The sequence below is a fragment of the Buteo buteo genome, chromosome 7, assembly GCF_964188355.1.
Source record: "Buteo buteo chromosome 7, bButBut1.hap1.1, whole genome shotgun sequence".
In the NCBI taxonomy this organism is placed as follows: Eukaryota; Metazoa; Chordata; class Aves; order Accipitriformes; family Accipitridae; genus Buteo; species Buteo buteo.
The window spans coordinates 24,060,977-24,086,689 of record NC_134177.1 but is presented as its reverse complement, the minus strand read 5'-3'; the positions used below and the strand labels follow the sequence as shown (position 1 = coordinate 24,086,689).

The 25,713-nt window shown below is 35.8% G+C and overlaps 1 protein-coding gene across 7 annotated transcripts in view; it reads right to left on the bottom strand.

Moving 5' to 3' along the window:
- Positions 1 to 25,713, bottom strand: part of PIK3CB (phosphatidylinositol-4,5-bisphosphate 3-kinase catalytic subunit beta) — a 116,966-nt gene that overhangs the window by 36,031 nt on the left and 55,222 nt on the right. For all 7 annotated transcript variants that reach the window (XM_075031915.1, XM_075031913.1, XM_075031911.1 and 4 more), the window contains 6 exons: positions 13,059 to 13,244; positions 9,994 to 10,219; positions 8,113 to 8,336; positions 5,177 to 5,359; positions 4,747 to 4,917; positions 3,777 to 3,854 (listed from right to left, as the gene is read on the bottom strand). In XM_075031915.1, coding sequence (XP_074888016.1) covers positions 3,777 to 3,854; positions 4,747 to 4,917; positions 5,177 to 5,359; positions 8,113 to 8,336; positions 9,994 to 10,219; positions 13,059 to 13,211 — 1,035 coding nt within the window. In that variant the 5' untranslated portion in view covers positions 13,212 to 13,244. The remainder of the gene's footprint in view (positions 1 to 3,776; positions 3,855 to 4,746; positions 4,918 to 5,176; positions 5,360 to 8,112; positions 8,337 to 9,993; positions 10,220 to 13,058; positions 13,245 to 25,713) is intronic.

The following is a 25,713-nucleotide window of genomic DNA, read 5'->3' as shown; positions in this document are numbered from 1 at the left end:
CATTTTTTACTTAAACTGTTTATAAAAATGTACAGACGGAACACTGCTGACCCTGACATCAGAAATCACCTGTAATAGTAATAACAGCATACATAATTCCCAGGAATTCTGTTTTGTCTTTAGCACCCAGAAACCAACAAAACTAGATAACCTGAACAATAAAAATAATAAACAGGAAAGGAGAAGGGCAAGAAGAGAAAGAAGCTGGAGTTACTGGCACTGAAATTAAACAAGTTACAGGTCAATGCTAAGATGTGGCTCATTTCCGCATTTCTGTTCAGTAACATGTGTACACAGAAAACACAGAAATGTTTCCAAGTATCCATAGTCTTGGACAGTTTCAACAAGAGTGACAAGGAGGTCTTTATTTTTGTTGTCTAAGCAAACAACAGAAAAAGAAATATGTCAACTTCTTTCAGGTGACCTTCCAAAATATTATTCTTTAAAAAAAAAAAAAAAAAAAAAAAAAAAAAAAAAAAAAAAGAGGAGGGGGGAAAGCAGAGAAAGCGAGAACTACAAATGTAATCCTTCGGTGGTCAACACTAAAAAGAAGTTCTCAGTGTTATGGTTAAATAAGTAAATGGTTAACTGATGTTTCAGGTTCCCTATGTTCATCGAACCATCTTCCCCACATTCCCTTTAAGCTATTATATTATTTCTGAGCACTGTAAGGGAAAGGCAGAGATGTTTAAAATTTTCTACAGGTTTTGGATAAAAAAAAAATAATTCACCTTTGAATTCCCAACTGACATAAATAAGATCTGTTCTGGGAGAGAGCCTATCTTCCCCTCCTTCAAAGAAACAACAGTGTGATCAACACTGAAGCAGTCCCAATCTCAATAGATCTTTTTTGGCTACACCAACTGCTGCTCGGTACATGACTTAAATGAAGTCATGCTGGAGAGCAAGTCCATTTTCAGCCCAGGATAATCCATGGAGAAGGCATTAGTAGCACCAACAGATGGTCTCCATTCTGATCATTCTGGACTTCTCCGAAACAATTGCTACCACTGATCAAGAGACTGCTGTGACGGCATAGGCATTGGCAGAGGTGTTAGGTCTTGCAGAACACACTGTTATGGGTTACACTCCTTCTTGATACAGGTGCCACAGGGACATCCATTATTAAACTGACTCGTTGACTTACATATATACAATCCCAATTTCATTTCCAAGCTTACAATCAATCAGTGAAAGAAAAAGTTTAGTTTAGAAAACTACATTCACTTAAGTCCCAGTGATACTCATAAAAACCATTATTACCTATTTTTGGCATGCACAGCTTCACCGCTGTGAACAACTGAGTTAAGAACAGCAACGTGAACAGCCATGAAATAGATCACATGAAAGTAATCTTACTTCAGGAAATCCAAATGTATACAGACTACATGTGTGTGTACACACCTATATGTAACAATATATGTATATACACACACTTATACGATCAAAATTCTTGTTGATTACATTTACGTTTTTTTTTTTATTTCTCTGTAATTAAAGATACTCTTACATTCTTCAGAAAGGAAATACTGTGGCTGAAGTCAGAGAACTGATTAAAATCGGTTGGTTCATAACCTTCTTGAAACAAGTCACCAGACAGTCCTTTATTAATTCATTTGGAGATTCACTGTACATTCAACTGAATTTATAATCAAGTTCCTTTGCTGATTTAAAGATATCTTATGGAAATATGATTACATCTAGTGTATTATCTGCTTGTGCTTTAACGCCAGCAACAGTAAATAATCTGCCTGTTTTGTTTGTTTTTTTTTTAAACTAGGGGTTTAAATTCACATTTGCATAATTTTGAATATTGTTCTTTGACTTGCTGTCATCTGATATTATATCTTTATATACCACTACACTTCCCTGAATTTTCTTTTACTTTATTAATATAAAAACCATAAGTGATCAAGTAAAATTTGATAGTAGCAAAGCATTGTATTGTTGGAACACATTGCTATTTTGCTTGCCTTTTGGCTAGTTCTAATTCTATGATTTCCAAACCTGTTAACGTAAGGGATTGGATCCTAATTTTATTCTTTTCACTCTGATGCTCCCATTTTACTAATGAAACAGTAAGTACTGATGGTGCAGCCAAAGAGCAAGACAAAAAGAAAAGCAATTTCTAATGTCATGTATTTGGAAAATTGGGTGTTATAGACAGCTGAATTAAGTCACTTGTGCTCTAGGTGAAAATACGCAATCCAGCTCACATTAGTGGAGTGCCATCCATCTGACAAATGTTTTGTTTCCCACTACAAACACTCCATTTATGAACCCTGTTGGTGTTTTCAGCAAAAATAGGTGAATATTGGCTTGATCCAAAGCACAATGAAACTAAAAGAACAATGTCAATGAATTAAACAGCCTTAGAATCAGGATTAGGAAACAAATACATTCTTAATAGTGACAATTCCATAACAGTGTAGACATACAATGCAGGGAAACATGCACCAGCTTGCAAGGTTAACTACATGCATTCTTGTTCTTGGGTAACTACAGGGTTTTAAAGTTTTCAAGACTGAAAAGCATTCAAAATACTAAATAATATTTAGATAGTGTCCATAGGCACCAATACCAAAGAACTGTCAATTTTTCCTGTTTCTCCTCAAGCTTACAATCAACATGCTTTTTTTCCTCTAAAACCATACTGAAATTAACCAAAACTCACTTTTTTTAAGTACAAAGAAAAAAAACAAAACAAACCAAAACAAAAAAAAACAAAACCAAAACCCCAGCTTGATAGCTATGTTGCTTCTGGAATCCACATTCTCTTTTCCCTCCCCCTTTCTTTTAAAAACTTTAAGAGTCTACAGTATGTAGAGTTAAGAAGATATTACAACTAGCTAAATAATAGTTTAGACAAAGAAAAGGGAAACATCTGTTTTTGCAGACATCCATTTCCACAGTCACAGTGTCTCAGGTAGTAAAACTGAAACTATGGCTCATTTAGCTACATGGTAAAATGTAGTATTGCTAATATACAAGGAGATTGTAACAATAGTTTTGAAAGAAAAAAATTGCACTGATTATCCTGAATAAAGCATCAGAACAGCAAACTTCAATGGCTAACTGAATTTCTTCCTAATCTACATGACTTGCTGTATAATTTATTGATTGCCAAACAAAATAAAGGAAATGAATGTTGTTCTACCTCACAGGCTAGTGTCTTGTAAGGTCTTAAAGTATTTGTGCAATAAATTCCCATGTGTTAACAACTTGTGGTCTGTAAAACAGTCAGTAGCCCAGTCATGTACATTTTTATAGGAAGTGATACTACAGCTTTTTTTTGTGTTCAGCATGTTTATAAAATAAAAGACAGATTGTATAGAGGCATGCAGTCCATGCTTAGACACACATAGAATATATTCTGACTACAAAAATACCTTATATTCTGTTGAGAAATGTTTAACATTTAATCTACTTCTGTTTGTCAGACGTTTACGACAGTTTAGTTTGAATAAGCTTATTTCACACCAAAATCAGTACTTTAGATACCATATTAAAAAAGTCAAGTACCATATGAACATTTGTATCATGCTGTCCATGGTTATTGATAATGTTCTAATGCATATATCCAACTTCAGACAATAAAGCAATACTTTAGCAATAAAGCAAGATTTTAATCAATAGTATCAATATAACCGGGAATAACTAAAAATGCTTACACTTTTGCTAAATTGAAATCTGTATGATTCTGAGTTCACTAAACATTGAAAAAAATCACTAAAATGATGACAGAATGTCTTCTGATACTGGGCTTAGTTACTTACTCTGGCATTTTCTTCTGTATTTAGTTTATTACCCTTTAACAGAATTATCTTGAAAGGGTTGGAAATATCCCACACACTCTGAGAAGGGAAACAAAGATAGAAGTTCGCTCTTAATCAATGTAACATATTGAGATCGATTTTATAAGCTAAGCATTTTAAGCAAGTCATAAATACAAACTAAAAAATATACATTTTAAAAAATATAAATTTGAAATCTTAAAAAATGAATCAGTTTTCGTAACTACAAAACCATACAAGATACCCCAAAGGGAAAAAAAGTTAGAAAAAACACTCAGCTGAAAGGGGAGTGGGGGTGAGAAAATACATTGAAGTACTACTTGCTGACAATTCAGAATAACTGTTCAAATGTATTGTTCATTCTGAATATATAAAGAGTGGGGAATAGAGGAAAGTCTGTCCACATTTCTTAGAAAGACAGTACATAAATTGTAACTGTGCTGTAAGGCCATAAGTTTAGCAATAAAGGAAGCACCATATTAAAAGTTAGACGTATATTATGGCAAAAGTTGCCATCATTGAAGTTGCAACACCTTGCAAGGTATCTGGGCTAATACAAGAGATCACAGACAACTACTGCCCAAGCTAGTCGAGCCTACACCTTGCATTGAAGCTGGAGAATCCAGGTTCTCTGCAATAACTTCTCCAGTTGCTGGTAACAGATTATTACCCGCTCTTCTGGGCTGCAATTAAAAGTAGAATCAATAGCAATGGAAAGGAGACGGTGGGAGAAGGAGGATGGATGAGGTGAGGGAAGGTAAGAAGTTTCCAAAGAGCCTCAGAGTCTGCTATTTCTGACGTAAACCTTCTCGCAAGCAACAGGAGGCTCCAAGTAGACCCAGGTGACCTACACTGGAAAACAGTAGTAGTAGCACAAATCCCAGGCGTTGCAATTTATATGCCACAAGTCACTGTTCCTTTTGGGTATTAGATATTTTCCGTAACAACTTACAGTTGTTGTTCTTGTTTTTTTTGGTGGCAGAGGAAGAGGAAGGTTGGACACTTTTCGGTTTATGGCAGCTTCTATGGCAATCATCTCCTGCTCGCACATTTTCTTTATGGTGCAACACTCAACTAGAGTCAGCTGAGGAAGAGTCCTGTTCATCACACAGTTGCGTATATACTAAAAGACCACGGAAAACAGTTGTTATCAGCTAGCAGACTATTCTATGGCAACTTTCAAATTAAAGAAACAAATAATATATTACAAAGATACAAAGAAAATGGCACATGTATTTTACAGTTGGAGAGGGCTACAGATATGAGGAGAAAGTGTATTACTGTACTGCATAGCTGACCATCCAACGGCACAGGAAGCAAGGTCAAATTTTGGCCAAGGCACCAGAGAACTGTTACCGTATGTTCCAAAGAGCTTTATGTACCTGAAACTGAATTAATGGGTGATCACCAAAAACATATTCTAGCCTTCCGCTAACTTGCAGCACATAGTCAGCAGGATCAACTTCCTCATCTTCTTTTCCATGGATAGTCAAACGTTTTCGGATTGCCAGCTCATTCAGCTTGATGGGATTCATGTTAGGAGACACCTGAAAACTAAATACATCCTAACAAAACACAGAAAGGAATACTGAAAGTCAGACTTGTCAGTCAGAGGTACAAGGCTTAAACTGTAACATACACAATAAATTATATAGAAATACTTAACTGTTAAAACCAGTCTATTTTAACACAGTTAATGTCTATATCTTTAGTGCAATCAGAGCAACAGTCACCCTAAAAGCTGCAAAATGGTCAATTCCCAAACTTTTATAGTATCAGAAGCACTTTTAAGAACACCGAACTTCATCTAACTGATTCAGCACTGATTTAAAGACTTCTAGATCAGGATACTGATCTAGAAGCTTGTATTTTAGAATGTGAATGAGGGAGACAATACATCATGCACACATTTCAAAGGTATTTAGCAGTACTAGATGTGTTAATTTTTCTTCTTTCTGACCACTAGCAAATTATCTCTTTCTAGGTACCACTGTAAACAGAAGAAAACGAAAGCTTCAAGTAATAAAGCAGAAGAAACTGTTAATGTGATTTATGTACAAAACCACCACCTTATTTGGAGGAGTGCAGAAAAGATGGGTAACAGCCCATAGCTGTAGCATTCTGAATACAACATGGAAGGACTCTGCATTTTAAAAGAAAATTTTTAATCAAACCTTTAGAGGCTATCTACATATTTCCGAAGTACCTCTAATTTTGATGTGTTCTAAAAAGGTAAACATAAGAAGTTACTTTCTTTTTTAAATTTTAATAAAAGGTTTAAATTCATTTGAAGTTCCTAATGTAAAAGGTCTTCTGTGGAATCTTCCATCTCCCTTAATCTACCACATTATGCTCTGTGCAGGCTTGTTTGCAAAGGTTAATTCAGTAAGTTCTGGATTTTTGTTTTGATATTTTTTTTTATTTTTTTTTTTTTTTTTACTTACACCCACACACACACTCCTGAAGATGTAAGCACTCCAAATGCAGTTATTTACAGATGTGTTGTCTGGCTTACACTCTTTTGATTTGTGCTTTATTTGTATAGAAGTTTACTGGTAAGAAGCCAAGCTACCCTAATGGAAAAATCTAACTCTGTAAAGTCAGGCAAAATTAATTCTCTATTTTCTCAGTTTCTGCATGGTTCACAACAGCTTCCCCCTTTCAGAAAGCTGCCAAACTGTGAAGGCTTTCTTCTCCTGTCATAACTGGTAGTGGGTAGACAAGGAATGACACTTTTTCTTCCCAGGAAGCTGGCACTCTATGACGACTGCCTTACTTCCAAATTGTAGGTCTTAAACACGTGTCACAGAAATGGGGATAAGTCTCTTTTGCTCCAGAGACAACTAGGTAGCTTTTACAGCTCGTCCACGCATTCTAGGCAAAAAGTATTTTAATATTCCTTTCTCTCAATCTCGCAGCATTCCTACTGAAAGAACACAACAATTCCCACACCTTCCTATGTAATTCTCCTGAGATGATTCTAGTATTCAGTGCAAGTAGTAAAGTCTGGAACAGAGTTTACTGCTCTAAAAAGCAGCTCACATTTGAACTGTTAATAGCTTTGAAGGTCAGAACTGGCAGCAGAAGCATTCAAAACATTTGAAATGTCAGCAAGCTAAGCTATTACAGTGGCAGGCAAATACATTCTGCACCAGCGCGAACTTTTGCCCTGCTTTTGTAGTGTTATCTTATATGTGTGTGTATATATATATATATATACACACATAATATTTGAATCACATGCTGACAAACACACAGATATTCTCACTCCTAGACAACTATAAGTCCTCTACTAAGCCAAAGAGGAAAAAAGTTTTATCATAAAAACACCAATGCATCCAACATCAGCTAGTGTTACTGGTGACCAAATTTAGTATTCACCCCTGCATTTTGTGTTTCCAGAGTCAGATATAATTTTACCATTTTGGATTTTTTTATTTTTTAAGTTAAAAAAGATAGCATCAGAAATAATATAGGTTTGTAGATAAAATCAGCTGAATCGTTAGAAAATCAGTACCTGGGACCTGGGTCAAAATGGACACCAAATATAGCCTGATATATTTACACAGCTGTGAGATTTTATGGTTTCCAATGCTGATCCCTCACTGTTATCCAAAAGAACATAGTGCAAAAATGAATAATTGGAATGTTGGACTCAAGTAGTATCACAGCAACTTGAACATCAAAAAACTGAGACTAAATTGTTTTAGGCAGAAACTAAACAGGTTTTTATTTTAAAAATAAGCTATGGATTTGTTAGCTGAAACAAAAAAGTAACTCTAAGTCTCAGCTAGTGTTTTGTTTGACTATATGCATGTCTAGTGTAGGGAATACTCATTAGTCTTTTTTTTTTTTAAATGTATTGCTCAACCTAATTAGCAGATCAAGCCCAAAAATGTTCAACAACGAATCACACACAGAAGTGTGTTGAACATGGTGCCTCCCAATTCATCAGCATCCTCTCAGCCTAAAATTGAATGCTAATGAAGGAACACAGCAACAATTGGCCAAAAAAAGTCCTGACAACTTTGAATTATGTTTTATGTTTAAATGAACGTGAAATAATAGAGAATATGTAAGTTGTACATTTTGACTTTAGACGTAGAACTGTAATTTGACTTCAGAAGTTCAGTTCACAACTGTAGGTTCTCATCCTCACATACTTTCAAGAGTCAAGGATCCTGGTGAAAGAATTTGCATTTTAAAGCAAACACCATAATGTTAGTATTCTACTTCATTTATATTCTTGATCAATTACATACTAATTCAGATCAGGATCAAGAACAGTACATGAAATGTGATGAACAGCCATTCCTACCTGGCAGTTATCAAAATGAACAGCCACTACAAGATTTCCACTATAGAGTTTATCTTGGAAGCTCTCTGGGATAACAGGTTCCTGTTCTGGTGGGTAAGTGTGCTTTAACCAGTCCATCCAGGAGAGACCCACAAGCGACTGAATCTTTTCCTCACTGATTCTCCGCATTTTAGCTCGGAAGTCATTCACTTCAGGATCTTGTAAGGCATCAAACTCATGGAGACCTGAAAGAATTCAAGCGAGCTAAAGGATACATACCTGTACAAATACTGCCCATCTATTTACCATCCCACTCAAACCTTTGTTATCTTCAAGTTAATGTTACGTAAGTAGTTTTCTTCAGACATCCCATCCAAAATGGGTGCTCAAAAGTGAGTTGGGTTCTACCTTGTCCTGTACATCAGTGGGCTTCCAAAGTTACTTGCACAATTCCCATGTAACCTTGCGTGAAAGTTTAAACAGCAAGAACCAATGCCTCTTTTAGGTACTATTAAATGGAAAAGCCAACCTGACCCTGAGTTCAAGACAGTTTGGGAAGTTCCAACTCTCTCCTCACAAGAGCAAATGCAAAGAAAGCACAGCAAATACATCATAAAGACCATAGAGGGGAAGAAGTGTCTGCAAACTATTTTTTTAATCCCACAGAAAAATGACATAATCTTTTTTATTTTGTTTAAAAGTCAAAAAAGAAGGATAGTGGGACTGTAAATAGATAAATTTATTCTTGAATTTTCCTTGTGATTAAAATGTTCTACTCCAGTCCAAATGACAGGACTGAAATTTCAACCAAACCTAGATCAGTAAAGTTCTTTTTCCAAAATATGTAGAGAGAATACACAGTGGAGAGTCCACACAGCTGTGATTCTTTGGTACTTCAGGAAGTACAGGGCCTGCAAGTGTTTGTTTCTTTCTCTTCTCCTGAACTTTGAGGGACATTGTCCAAATTACACAAAGCACTGAACACCTTTTGAGGACAAAACACTGAGTTTAGAAGCTTAGACAGGAACACATTTTTTCCACCGCTAAGGTACAGAATAGAGGCTGCATAAGGAAGGATCTCACACAGCTATAATAAGAAAAATATTCAATCAAAGAATGTGAATCTCTCGGAATCTGTCAGAATATGTCTGAATGGTTAAACTGGCTAACTGTTTCCATTGTCAGTTTTAACAAATAGGCAGACAGTGTACTGCTGAAATCTAAACAAAACCTGCAGTCTTTATAAAAGAGCTAACAATGGTTCATTGTATTAAAACAAGAGGTATAACCTCACATGACCCTGTCAATCTTGATTGTATAAACAAGCAGAATAGATTAAAAAGCTGAAAATTCTGAAATAACATCAAGAACAAGTTACTATGAAACCTTTAAAAACAGCTTTTCATTGTTTGCTGAAAATCAGCACCACAATTGAGAGCAAAACCAAGAATCATATTGTTAACCAACTCGGAAACCACGTATAACAAAACCATAATAATTTCTAGTTCTTTCTATGTATCCAGTTTGCTGTTAGGCTATTTATGATAACACTTTTCAGGGATTATGTTTTCCTTCACTTAGTAATAATATTATAGGTTTTTCCCTCATGTATTAAGATAAAATTTGCTCGTGATTGATGTAGTAATACAATACAGTGCTGAAATACAATACAGACAGTAGCTTTCAACAACTTTCAAATCTTTCATCTTGAGTATTTAAATTCTTTTAAACTACATCAGAATTAATTTTAAAAAGGGAAGTTCTGTCAGGGAAATATTTAAATTTTTAATTTTTTTTCCACTGTTGCCTGCCCAATTAAGACCCTCATACAAAACAAAGTTTACCCTAATTTCTAAAAAAAAAAAAAAAAAAAAAAAAAAAAAAAAAAGTAAATGTAATTACCTTTGCCTATAAGGACACCTATTTTGGAATCCAACTTTTCTCCTGGATCGCAATTCCTTGTCACTAGTTTAAGGACAGGAAGAAAGGGTCTAACATCACAAAGTCTCCGTGTTTCATCCTCCAATTCTTCATGTACAGCAGTCTGATTCACACATGAGAACATGTAAGAGTCTATCTCCATGAGGAGATGAAAGAGTGGATAGGCATGTGCCTGCTTCCATAACAGCTGCAAAGAAAATATATAAATAAATGAAACAAAACAAGAAAGCATGGGAATATCTTATGACACTGAAGGTAACATTAGTTTCCATTTATGTTCCCAAAAGAACATCAGAGTAACATGTTTGCTAACTTCATTCACTTTTATCCCTATATATCATTATATATTTACTTTGTCTTGTTTGTAGTCTCTATCTTGAGGTTATTTTTAAACAGCAACTTGCATGCATAAATGTCCTGGGGTAGAAAACACATACGGACAAGTACTATGAGGTGATGAGAGAAGGGCAGCACTAAACCTTCATCCTGACACTTATCCTGGGATTGACCCAATATAGTCCTATATGCAGTAAAGTTGCACGACCACAGCTGTCACTACAGTAACAAAGCACTTACGATTTTGGAGGCAGATGTTCTTGACACTGACCAGCAACCTGTCACTCTCTTCCATCCATTCCTATAGCTTCCTATCAAAACCCTTCTCCCTCAAGACACACCTATACTTCCTTCTTCCAGTAATTATTGTAATATACAGACAACAAGTTCCCACTATGGAACTAATTCCTGAATAAAAGATTCCCTGTTGTCTGGAGAAGCTTGAAGTAAATTTATTGGTAAATCACTGGCAGGCCACTAAGACATGCAAGTTGTCCACAGAACACTAAATAATGCTTTACTGAACTGAATACATAAGTAGCAGATTACACCTTAAGTAACACTAATGCATCAAATACATAAAATATATCAAATCCTTAGCAGAAATCAAAAATGGAAGTAAAAAGAGCTCTCCCAACCTAAACACTATTCAAATCTTTATCTGTGAGAATATTTTTGTCCTAATTTTAAAAGTTTACATTGTATGGATTTGTTTCTGAAATTTACTTTGAAACAGGATTAATAGTGCAATGGCAAAAATCTCTTCTCAAAACAACTGAAGCTGAACTGAACTCTTTTTGCTGAACTGAACACACCTGCATATATTTCATAGATTTGTACAATGAATTCTGCCTTCCAGAAATGTATTCCAGTATATTTTACCTAGCTGAGTGAGAGCTGAATCCAGCAACCACCTTTGGTGTACAGCAAAAATTCCAACTTCAAAGGTATCAAAAGACTAAACCTATTATTGCCTCTGTGTTCTTCTCCAATAGCTAATTATATTGATTAAAAATCTGTACCTCCCCCCCCCCCCTTGAGTTGTCTAACTTCAATTTCCAGCTACTGGTACTTATTATACACCTTAATGATTTTAAAGTTTAGAAAGCCATGAAGTCCCTGAAACTGACTTCCACTGAAAGCAGCCATTTGCCATCACCCAAAGTACTGGCCTGGTAGAATTACGAAGTTTACAGGAAAAAAAAATAATAATAATCTTCAGCCCTCAAATAATTAGCTATTTTTCTTCTTCTATTTTAAACTTAAGTTTCACATACAAGATAAACTCCTTGTATTTGCTCTCAAGTCCTCTATTTATACATCCAAGGGTCCACAAATTAGGGCTTGACACAGCAACGTGGTGGGAGCAAAGCTACTAATCTAGTATGCCGTCAAAGCTTTCATTATTGTTTTCAAATACAGCAATTTCCATGAAAGACCTCTGTAGGTATGATCAACATTACTTTGAAAAAGCAGCTAAATATCAACAGTACCTGTTTATAGCATGTTAAAAGTTTCAATGTGTCACAACCGGCAAGAAAACCAGACAGCTTAGTTCAAGTCCATTATTGTTGTTACTTACGCACTTGTTTTTTAAATTCTTTATCAGTTGAAATCACTATCAGCTATTCCATTATCCTACCCAACTAACCTGTAGTTGCCCAGGTTACCCTTTTACTAAAACAACAATGACATTCTTCCAGTCAGAATTATTTCAAGTATTTGAGTATAGCACAAAACTTGTTTCTTGGATCACTTCAATTTCTAGTGACACTCTCATTTCTTCTAAAATACTAAGTGGTCCACTGCATAAAAAAAAAAATACTGCAGTGTCAAGAAAGTTTCAAATTAGGAGTACAATAAATTATATGAAGCTACTATTGATACAAAGAAAATAATTTCTATAAACGAGTGAATACTGTCAGACTGAACAGGAATGAAAATCAATGTACTTATTTACCAGGCAATGCAATGGAATGAGAAATCACACTACTTTGTTTTCTTTTAGAAGTTTATTATGCTTAAGGAGCAGATTACTTGGTGTTGTAATCCACCCACTACCTAATTCCACAGTAACTTGTCTAAATGCCCTTACATGGTCATTATCTGATGAAAAGTCAGTAGATTATTATTTAATTTCTGTGGTTATTTCCTTACATGCTCTCCCTCCTTTGATTTTAGTATTCCCTCATTTTTAAGTGATGCCCTAACAAGGCACTTTTGCACAACCTTTAAGAAGTGGCATACATAGTTTTTAAAGCATCCATCTTTGGTGTCAAGCAAAAGCAGGAGCACAATCTGTGACTTCTATCTTAAAAATCAAACTAGACACCGTGTCTCCTGTTTGCACACTAATCAGAGAAATGTTATATCAACACACAAGGTATTACTGAAGTGTTAAAAAAAGGTTTAGATGTAGCAAAACAGCATTAATATAGAGCTATTAGAATAATCTTTGCTGAAGTGTAACCATCAGCAAGAACTCATTTCTACAAACCTTGCCATCTGTCCCAAAACATTGCAAACCCCCAGAGACATTAATCAATCTGCTATGCACGCACCTTCAACACATTATTTTATATGCCTACTCAAATTCATTACTTGATTTGCCAAAAAGCACACAAAAATCAGAAACAGCGCTGATTCCAAATATAAGTTAACTTTTAAGTTAATTGACCATTTGGTATTACCTGTTTAATATGAGATATGGTGGCATCTCGAGGGACATCCAAGTTGATGTAGATTCCAGTGGGCAAGAGGAAGTCCACAGATACCGAGCCATCGGCACCAATCTGTGAATCCACCGCCCAGATGTCAAGGCTGTCTGTCACGGCAGGAGGCATTATGGAATCTCAATAATATCATAACCACATGGCCTTAGGGGAAAAAAAAAATTAAAATTCAGTATACTTAACCTTCTATAATTAGACACACATTTTAAAGCCTTTGGAAAGTTTACATAAGCCTGCTTGTACAGCTCAGCTTGCAAGTCTGGGATCTCAAATGCCAGTATAGCAAACACCTAAGCATAGTTTTACTCATTAATTCCATTTAGTATAATAAAAGCACTTGCCTGGTAAAACACTACTGTCAAGATGTTTATCATTAAGACAAAGTAATAAGAGAAAAAACTAATTAATTACAGGTTAGCTAAAACAAAGTTAGAAATTCATTTTATATTTTCTCTAAAACTATTGACCTGCATAAAATACAATCAAAGCAAACTTCTTGGACAAGGAATGGCAATATTTAATATGAAAACACATGATCAATATCATAATTTTGTTTTTGCAAATTTCCTGTTAGTTGTCCACAAATGTGGTCAGAAAGACGTATTCATCTTGAAAGTCTATATTAATAGCAGGAAAATCATCTTCAGCTCTATTAGAAAGTGACATTTTCCTCTAAAGATATTTATTTCAATTTGTTTTCACCCTTAGAGTAAGATCATCTCCTATGAATTCAACCCACTGTTTAAACTACATCTAATGCAGGATAGGGGGAAACCCTTTGTGTGATCTACTTCAACTCCTACACTGGCTTCCTAATTACTTGTCCTTCATATTTCAAGACATTTTTATTTACTCTTAATGCTACCACTAGGTTTTCTGACTTTCCAAGTCTTATCTTTTCATTACCACTCTCCAAAGATGTGCCTTCCCTTCAATTACTATTTACTTAAGTATTTACCTTCCTCTTCATCCAAACAATGCTCTTCAGCTGGACAAAGGGATGGGAATTGTTGTAAAACACTATTGTAAAGCACTTCTCCAATAAAGATAAGTTACCCCTACACCTTTCTAATTCTTGTTGGACATCAAGAGATGTGGGAAATCACCATTTGTAAAAAAATAAGCCAGAATGTGCAACTCCATTACTATTACAGCTTTCCACTACTTTTATCACTCCTTCCCTTCCAGGTCCGTTCCCTGCTCTGAAATCAGTCCTGTTCTGCTTAAATGAAGGTATTTCCCCTATTACAGCACCAGCAGAAAAAGCAGGATGTAACTAATAAACTGGGCTGCTGTTCTTTATACATCAAAGAGCAGGTTCAAACAAGCTCATCGGCAAATGAAAGAAAACAAAAATTAGCACAACAGCCTTCTGAAATCCAGTCACTGCTGCTAACTACATTGCTAAAAAGTCTGTTTGACACACAATATTATCCCTTTTGTTAAGACACTAGGCAAAATCCATTATCAAAAGGTAATCCTTTCTACAGGTGCTAAGTATACAAAGGTATACCTAGATACAGTACAATATTGCTTAAATTGGTCTTGCCATTAAATTACAGATAATTATCATGCTGTGCAAACTTTCCCAATGTATATGCATTTATGAATGCAACTTCTCAATCTCAAAGCACTTTATTACTATTTTTCCCCAAAACAAACAACCAGGAAATCTTTTTAGAATGCATTATAGTTGAACCTGCCACAAAACTCCAGGACACCAACTACATCATAACAAAGGCATTTTGTTCCCCTCCCTCTCCAGCATATCTTTTTTTCTTTATAAAACAGCTTAGTTTGGGAAAAGTCACACCACCAGCTACTAAATCCAAACTTTATGATACGCAGGAGTTAACGCTTCATTTATAGCAAGTTAAATTTGTTTCATATTCCTATTTCACAGAAATTCAACTCTAAAATTGGTAGGCTTTTAAATTAAACAATTCATTGTCATATGCATCATTACCCTTAACTGACAACAGAAATACAAAAGTGGTACTTCAGAAAGTCTTTTTGTAATCCCTTGCTCGATACAGACAGCTTGCAATGAAATAAATAATCAAGCAAGCATAGGGGAAAGCTGAATGTGCCTATAATGGGTAATAGAATATGCCAGCAGCACAAAAATCAACCATTACAGAAGCATAACTTTTTACTGACAGATATTAATATATTGTACATATTATAAAGGGCTATATTTCAGTGCTAATTTTACTGATCATCATTGTTAAACAAAGAGTACTATTTAAATCACCACTTTAAAATATTCACAGTCCATCTCTGCCTCATTCCTCAGTACTGGTTTCTACCCCTCCAGTTACTGTAAATATATAAAATTGCTCATCTCACATTTGGAAAAATTAAGGAGATTAAAATCTCCAGCAGAGAAAGAAGGTTGGATAGAAAGAACTGAAATCTCTTAAAGCTTACCAGTCACCAGTTGAATAGCAAGTCCAAAACCCGCATGGAGCCCAGCTAAATACTCAAAGCAACTATTTGGTACCACAGCTGTGCTACTATCAGCTTGCCAGTTCAAAGCTGCGCTAGATATGAGACAACACACTTAAGTCTCACCTCTAACTGCCATGTAAATACACTGAATAATGAGACCCAAGTCATTTCAAAACCTTTCCACTCAGCCTTAGCAAAGTTGTGAGGACCCATACAAGCATTACTGCTGTCAACATATCTTGTTACCACACTAAATATGTGGATCACTTAGTATTTTGCTTGTACTAGACAAAAATATAGTAGAATTTTCATTAAAGGCAAATAAAAAAACCCTAACTTTCAGACAGCATAAATATCTAAGGAAAAATATTTTTCCTCAGTAGAAGCAACAATTAGGGAGCACCTATCATCGTCATTATCAAATAATAGTTTATCACCATTACACTGCACCACACTGAATCAAAATGAAAAGAATTGGAGGTGGGGGTATTGACCTGGTGAAAATAACAAATCAGGTATGAAAATATTTTATCTTAATTACCAGATCTTTACAAATCCACCTCTTCACTCATCAATGGGTATGGAAAGTTTAGCAGTGTGTGATCTCTTAAATTGTCTAAAGGAAAGAAATAAAATTTAACCTCATCATGCCACGCAGATTACACTATTAGAATAACGCAGCATCTACCCAAGAAATCTAGAGAAAATGCATAGTTCCTCATCACCAATCAGTATATCTTAAACACGCTACTACTTAAATGGGGTATTATTTCTTTTCCTCCATCCAGCTACTTCTACCCATAACATCTTGGCTGCAATTTTATTGTAAATGACAACAGTAGTCACAGAAAAATAATTTTAATTATCTAAAACTGAAGATTTTTCATACTTGGATGCACACACAGTATATTTTCAGTTATTTTCTGTGGTTATCATGGTAAAATAAAGTGGTATCGCCATTATAAAGCATTTCTTTAACAGGTACAGCAGCAAGGAAAACAATTGTTCTATGTAGTTATTTTGTTCATAATTTCTATTTCAATTCAGCAGAACATCTTTTCTATTTTCATCCCCTTTCGGATATTTTTTCCACAACATTTGCAATTGTTGAAATCACTTTAGTGCATCAACAAGAGTTTAAAATGTTCAAAGAAGCAAGACTTAAAAATGCAGTTACTTGAAAATGGCGTTACATACCCCATAACCTAGACACCACAATGCAGACAGTTAAAAAGTTTTTGTAAGATTCTTGTTTATAATTACAGACTTCCAACACAGACATCAGAATCTTTTAAAATTCTATTTCCATTTTCAATTAAAAAGAGAAGAGCAATCATCACACCAATCCGAGCATGCTAGGAAGCTATTCTTGCTTTCAGGCACTTAGTATTTCCTTCCTCAAGGAAACAGGTTAGTGTCTTTTTACAGTCAGCACCCAGTTTCTACCAGTAGCTGACATCACAGGTGTCAAGAGAGAACTAGTATTTATACTGAGAATAACACTGATTGCCAACATAAGACGGCTGTGAGAATGAGTCACAGGCCAAACTGTAAAATGCGTGGCGGCAGTAGTGACTAACTAACAATATCACATCTAGTAAATGAAACAAAGGCAGAAAGCCATCTGGATTGGGAGCAATAACACCAGAGACATTTTAAACAACTTCCAGCTAAAGGAAAAAAAAAAACAATCAAAATAATAATAAAAAGCTATTTCAGGCTGTTAACGTCATAGCTATTCTTGCCTACTGTCACAGTAAAAACAACTTCACGTACAAAAGAAGGAAGTAATTAAAACCGTACTTAATCTTGGCTACTCAAGTGTCTAATCAATGATTATCTGGATTTAATAGTAGCAAAGCCCAACACTAAATGCTTTTCTAAGTCACAAGTATGTAGTGTTGGTAAACAGCATTCAAACCTTCCCACATAACATGTAAATTTTCTCTAAACTTTGACTTGGCATTTCAGATTCGTATAGATGTATATACACGCACACACTCGTAATCTCAAAACCACTCAGTTTGTATTTTAATACACCAGCAGTTCTGAAAGAGCTGCTTAGGCTAATGGAAAGAAGTGGAACACAGATTAGTAGAACATCTGCAGGACAAAGAAAGAAAGAAAATTTAACACTCATCTTTGTATTTACTTATTTAATGTACACAAACAAGAAGCCCTACAACAAGATTTCTCAAACCAAGACAACTGCCTGTGATTTTTCTGTCTATAAATCTGTACATATGGTATGTGCACCAAGCATTAAGACTGAAGTGGAACAACTATCACTACAAGCTGACAGCATCTAGGTTGTAAGCCTCGACACTGTGCCATAATATGGTTTTCATAATACACTCCAAGAGAAGCTGTGTGATACAACACCAGGCTCATTGATAGATAGAGGCAAATGCCTACATCCTCCCCTCCACTCCACCCGCTCTGGGCTGCCCAGTTCCATCCTTCTGCCTTGCACCTGCTTCAGCACATGTCAAGTCTCCTCATGAACCATTTCAGCTTATCAACCATGTGGAATCATTCAATTTTCTTTCACATTATCTAGTTGAATCACATTGCAGAAGAATCTAAAGAGTGCCAGAGCCTCTGAAAGGAGATTAATGGAAGCAGGATCTTCTCTTTTCATCAACAGCAAGCCTCCAGATTGCATCATAGTGCTTCAGGTAACTATGGCCTCAAGATGGAGTTTTACAACTAGCTAAAACTGACAGAAGATCACACTGCCCTTTCTGTCAGCAAGATCAGAGCACTGATCCAACAGAGATTTTACATATTTTTCTTCTTTAAATTTAGTTTTCAGTCAAAACAGCTTTCTAAGCAGGCACACTGCATGAACACAGAAAGAAGGTGGTGGTAACACTTAGCTGGGAACAGGGCAGGACCATCCCTTCTGACAGCAGCCCAGATTTTTGAGCAACTTAAGCAACACATGAAATAACACTTTCATTTGCTTTCAAGAGGGAGAAAGAATTCCCAAATAAAAACCAATTAAAATTCTAAATGCCTAAATCAAAATGAATACTTCACACTAACACAGTTCCAGCTAGGTAAAAGGGGAGTGAGGAATCCACTGAACCATACAGTAAGTTACATAGATTTTCACCACTGTTTTCCATAAACATTCACTTGTCTTGACACTGCTTCACCAACTGGCCAAACTGTTTCACCACAGAAGCGATGTAAGCTATTTTTGTCTTCATTATGAATTCCTGCAGAGGGTGAGAATTTCCTCTGCGAAATCAACGTGAGTTACATAATTTAATTTTCTGTCTTTCCTCTGTATTGTGACCTTGATCACAAGATAATCAGACATTTTAAGCAGGAGAGACCAGCCAACAGACCACAGTCCCTGAACAGCTATTGAGAATAGCTATGTGTCCCCAGATGCAGGGTTCTTCATCGTTGTTCATGTTTTGTTGCGGGGTTTATGTTTGTGTGTGGTGTTTTGTTTTTGTTTTTTGTTTTTTTTTTAAAGGACTTACCATCTCTAGGCAGACATAAAAATTTGCTCTAGTGCTAGCAGTCTTATTCCAGAAGCCACAAGACCTTGTAGCTTCCCCACCCCCAAAAGTGTATCTCATCATCTAACCAAAGAGACCACTATAGCAAAGGAAAAAAGGAAAAAACAAACCACCAAAAAAAAGGGCTACCAGAAGCAGGCTACTTCTTCATTGATTCCTAAAAGGGTTTCAGGAAAGATGACAGTCAAAAGCAAGCTACACATGTTTTTCCATGAATTGCAGCCCACTCAATTTTTTTTCCCTAACCAAAACATGGAACTAGAACCTTAAGTGCCTAGACTATATAGTGCAGATGCAAAAGCAGTCTGTAAAAACAACGTAGGCAACACTTCCAGCAAGTGTCAGTCACCAGCAGAACTGCTGGAACCTTACACGATATCAATTAACAAAACCCAGGCATTAAAAACATCCCCAAGAGTTACAAGGCTTATCTTTTAAAGTAAAGGATCAGTAGGGTTTCAGAAGCTGTGGTTAGAAGTTGAGGTTGTGTTCCCTTACTAAGTCACCTACTCAGAAGCTAATCTCATTTTGCTGAGAAGGCAGGCAAGACCAGTTTGCGGCAAACTCAATTCCATTGTGACTACTTCAGGACAAGACAGCACTGAGAGCCCAGGACCACCCAGCTGCAAAGGCTTCACACCACTGCTGTAGGAGTTGGTGAACTCAATTTTACCTGCATTGAGTAGTTAACTTACTCCTGTAAAGGAATTAAATCCAGGAGGTGCAAATATCTGACATAACACAGTGCCAACGAAGAAGATATGAAGTACAAAGCGAAGCATGGAAGATATTTCATAGGGTTATCCTGAAATTAAGAGCTGAACAAGAGCATGCTCAAAGAGAGCGAGCCTGTCTGGAGGCCCTGCAAAAAATTAAGACAGGGAGTAACAATGCAATGAACTTTCCTTCGAAAATAATTTATCATATAAGCAAAAGACTTAGACATTAAAAAGTATTCACAAATCCACCTGGATTGTTAACACCCAACGTTAATCTGTGTCAGGTAAGTTCTTCTAAAACCAACATTTTGAAAAATGCAACAATTATGAAACTTCACACTATGTCACTGAGTTAGAAATTCTCCTTTACTTGTGAACTCATCACAAATCCCCTAACACTCATCCTTTGAGGTGTATTTTTCTGTCATTAAAAGAACACCAATGTAAAATCCAATGCAACATTCCATCTGTTATCCTGAAGCATAATCAAAAAGAACACTAACACAAGACAAGTAAAAGAAGCTGCAAGGAAACTGGTAAACACCCACATAACACAGTGTTAGAGGAAAATTCTGATGCCCTGTTATCTCTCATAGCATTTATTCTCCTGAGCTGCCTCACAGCACCAAGAAAATCTAGTCTTCAGACAATTCTTAAGAAAAGATATTGTACATCTGAAATGGTATCACCTATCCCTGAAACGTGGTCACAGTTCTCTCAGGATGAAATAAGTATGCTATCCCAAACAGACAGCAAAAAGTTGGGGGAGGGGGAGAAGAAATCACTTGGGTAGGAAAAACTCTGTTTCCTTACCAAGTTTCTTTTACGCCACCTCTTTCAAACAAGGGTGCATTTTAAGGGCACATAACTATCTACAGCTCTTCAGGTTAAATACAAACCTGGAATTATTTTTCTTTTCACTAAAAACATGAATATTTACATAAAAGACAAATATTAGAAACTAGCTTGTTTAGATCATGCAAAAACTAACAGCACTCCGCTTATCCAGATTTTTGTTTTATATAATAAGTTATTACAAATGTTAAGCACCACATTCAAGATGATCATCACTGTGATCAATACAGCTTTTTATCTACTGCTTGCTCTGTCATGTGGCAGTCAAGGGGCTCAAAAAAAAAAAAGTCTTGCCACAGTGAACACAGTTCAAAAGGGCCACCCTATCCAGACACACAAGAACAGTGTTTAAACAGTATCTTACTGTCCAGAACAGACTAGATGACAATCTGACCACAGTAATTTTCTAGGAAACAGTAGAAGCCTATCACGTAGTCTAAGTAGGAGAAACACTAAGCACTTACACAATATAATCATTGTAATCATTTTTCTAACTACATAAACATGTAGTACTATAAAAAGATGAGCAAGCTATAAAGGATATATTTGAGAACAAATAAGGGAAAAGAATCTAGCAGCAAAGATGGAAAAGGACTCAGAATATGCAGGAAGGTTTATGTCTTATGAAACTTTGGAGGCATTTAAAAAAAAAAAAAAAAAGAAAAATTCCTCCTTCTCCCTATTTGAAAGAAGTCTGATTTCTTCTAAAGACTCTGAAGTCAAATATATACATTAGATCAGTGTGCCAGTTCATGGCTCTGTAGAACTACATCCTCTTCTATTCCTAAAATTATAAGAAATTCACAGCTGCTGCCACAGCCTATGAGCTTACAGGTTCCAAGATGACTGATCTGCTGTCAATAGACTGGCAGCAGTTCTAATGTGTTGCATGGGACTCCCATTTTACTGATTTCCAGTGCATTTATAGTGACTTATATAATAGGATCACTTCAGACACTAGCTTGACTCATAAGTCACTTTGTTCCCTGCATGCAGTTTCACCTTATGTGTAGCTCACTTTGAGGGCAGTCTACAGTCAGAAGCAGCGCTGTTATGCTTTTCTGCCCTTTGTTGGCTGTCCTCCACCTCCCTAGCCACACAACAGAAAAACAATACAAACAAACATTAGTAGTTCTCCATCAACTCAGGGAATGACCTGCCTCACGCTCTGACAAGCGGGCACCGTATCTGAAGCAAGGGAGGGATGAGAACACCATCCTTACCCTCCAGCAGTATAGTCACAGGGATGAAATTAGGCGTAACATGGAATTGCAACCTAGGATTTGTTTAAAGGTTTAATGTGACAAAAGAAAGCACCTATGCTAAGCAAGCCAGGTACTACTAAGAACTGTATTTTCTGTTCACTAGACCTCACAGTTCACACAGGATCAATACTGACCCTCTTTTGAAGATGGGATCTAATGCACTGACAAGTAAAGTTTATTCTATATGTTATTTCATACCATGCCACTGAAATTCCTATTTTTCCCTAAAGAGTAAATCCACTCAAGGTCCTGGCCTTCTACAGCTGCATAGGTGAATTTCAATCTGAACTGCTTACAAATTTAAAAAGTAAATACAAACAACTTGATTATAAATACAAATGCCTAAATCAGCAAAGCTAAGATTTTTCCACTGCAGGAATGCCATGGTTATCTATCCAAAATAGCAAAGATTTTAAGAATTCAAGAGATCTACAGTGTAGCCTGAGAAGTTATTTTTAAAGATCATGTGGTACTATAAATATTTCCCAGCAGTTTAGTTCAACTGCCACGAGTGGGCCCTATGGAACGGAAAATTAAGTGTCCATTTAGTCAGGATTCCTCCAGAAATCAGAATAAAAATATCACCATTTAGTTTTCTAAAAATATCTATGTATAGAAAACATGAAAGGCCTTATTTAAACGTCATTCCCTCAGAGTGCTCAGATGGGTACCAAAAGTGGTCTCTCAGCTATTCAAGTGTAGATTCTCTCATTCTCCTCATGAAATATAGCTAATTTTCCAAAAACAAAGATAATTTAATTAGTTTCTTTCCATTTTACCTGATTATTTTGCCTGTTAATCTACTGTAGCTTTATTCCTCTGCTGTACCCATAGCATTACGCACCAAGTTTTAAAAACTGAAGCCAGGATTTTAAAACCACAATGAATGGAATTCCTACTTTGAAATTAATACCTCCAAATAAAAGTGCCCCAGTTTTCAATAAATGCTGAGCACCTGAATTTGCAATTGACTTCAACAGGGCTTAGAGATATGAAGAAAATGCAACATGTTAACTGGTTTCAAATTAAAATTTAATTCCATTTTAAGCAACTAGATTTGAACAGATGGTTAGATTAGATTACCTCTGGTCATCCCTTCTTGTGGGAATTATTCTCTGATTCAATGAAAGTGTAATTTGAAAACTAGCTACAAAGGAGATTATTGTTTTCAGAAAATTATTCCTGCAAAACAAGTCTACAGGTAGAGAACACCACTATTAAAATGGTGTTCCAGACTCAGAAGGCTTACCAGAACTGGTTTGAACAATGAGGATAAAAGGAAATGCTTACCCCCCATTACTTTATACTCAGGCAAGTAAACACAGTTCCTGCTCCCTCCAAAGATTATTCATGATGAACCAGACAAATTAATAAAACTTAAGTCCCAAGCTTCTGATAGACTTCAGACAATTCACAGACAGCACATTGCTCATAACGAACACAAAATACAAAAGTAACATAACAGCTTCTCACAGCTAATTCATGACTATACTTTGCTCTATCTTGAAATCACTATATAGATACATTTATATATATATAAATAAGGAGTTTCAGGCCATCTTTTTATATTGTACAGTTAAAGCAAGTTGCAGGGAGAGTAAAAACTCCTTTCACATTTAAATGCTACTGTCTGAAATTGCCTATCACACTGAAGCTGCAGCCACTGTAAGAAAACATCCCTTTTCAGCTCACTGGAATCCAGTTCTGCATGGTCATTATGGGAGAGAATATAAAGAAATGGAAGAAAACAGCAGATTAGAAAAACACTGTCACGTAAGTAACAGTTCATCTGACACCTTGACCAACAGAGTCAAGGAGACAAGGAGGAGAAAAGCTCAAATGAAGCAAAAAGCCCCATCAAATAATTCAGTATTCTATGTCAATTGGGCTGTGAGAACATATCTGGTACATTCACCTTTAAGAAAATTTGTAAACAGCTCTCTTAATACTTTGTTAAGTTTTAAATAGCAGCAGGCAAGAGTGGGACCTGACAGGAAGACCAATGCATTCTGTATAGCATGCTCCAGGATAGTAAAATGAGATTAAAGATTTGGGAGAAGATTAGACCTGGTTAGTTCACAACCTAGATAATTTGCTTTTGATAATCCAGATCACTGTAAATATTTTATGTACTAGGGAAAGGTTAGCATGAAATGTTAGGATATGTTGAGTTTTAATATTAGAAAAAGATTCTACTAAACATTTAAATGATGGGATCCTCACATGAATTTTTTAAACAAACAAAAAAAAAAATCAAGCTTAACAGAAAAGGTGAATGGAGCTGGTACAAGGGAAGAAAGAGGACTGGACAGTCATACTGAAGGAGAAAGGAGGAGAAATTGCTGAACCTTAACCCAGAATAAAGATGTCATTTTAACACAGGTGAGTCAGTTTCCTACAAAGCTGCATAACTGCTTGTGCCAGCAAAGTGAAGATGTAAACAGAAGCGAGATGAGTGGTGGAGGAAGGGTGACAGTTTCATCCAGCCCCAGGGCTGGCTTGCCACTTTCCACTTCTTAAGCTCATTTTAAAAAACGTAGGTAAAACTACAGCCTAAAGGTCTGGCTTTATAACAGCCCAACCTATTATTCAAAAGACTATGTAATGTGTCAGTTACAAATCTGAAAAGATGCATTAATAATCTGGAGTTGTGCTTTTATTGATTTATTGTACTAAGTAAACTGCAGGGTCCCTGTCCCCCCATTGTTTTACAAGAATTGTACAAGAATTCTTAATAGTCTAACAAAAAAACTAGGAAGTATTAAATCAGTATAGTGTTAGTTCTGCTCTCCAGTACTTTCTTGCCTGTTCCACCACTCAGAGTAATTACTTGTTCCACTGTAAACATGGAGAAAAGGAGCAGTAAACATTCCACTTACACATAAATACTTAATTTCCTCTCCTTTTGAATTGTACAAATGGACCTAGACCTTCAAATTTCACCAGCAGCCAACTGTTTCCTTCAGCTATTAAAATGTTACATCTCTACATTATGAGCTAGATGACTTTCTACTATAAAAATTAAGACCAGCAATTGAGGTTTTCCTATATATAGATACCTCTTCACACAGGGACTAAAAGATTCACTTCTCAATTATTTCTGATATTCCAATCAAAACCTCTAGGAAAAAAGGTTATTCTCCAGTAGATTGTATGCATCTAGAAAGAGAGGTAAAAAAGTGAAATAATTAAAAACAGGAAAATTACTTAGGAATGAAATTTTCTCCTAAAAGGAGGGCACACAGACCAAAACACAGAGCCATCACATAAGTAGACTGTGCTTAAGTCTCATATACAGAGATGCCATGGATACTAAAAGTTAGAAAGATGCCCTGTAAGAAAAAAAAAAGAAAAAAAAAATTACATGCTTCATCTGAGTAGACATTCTTCCCAACTGGGTCAGTTTCTTACATAGAGTAATCTGGTCTGGATTTTTGTAGTTAGTTTTCTTCTAACACCAGCTTGTCACCCACTACACAGATTCAGCAGTGGCTGTTCACAGCCCTTTGTTATATGAACAGGATTGTTCAATGTTGAACAAGTATTGAAGGAAATCCAACAACTGAAGCCTAATGCAAATATTTAGATGTATTTTATGCATCTTTTTCATTACACTTATTTATAAAGACAACTTGAAATATAATGCCATTTGGTAGAAAAGAATAATCCTAAAAATCTCATGCAATCAATACTTTTGTAATGGTAATAAAGCCCAAACCAGTCCTAGCCATTCATCATAAGGACCAAAAATAATTAAGATTATCTAAGAATCACAGACTAATTTAGG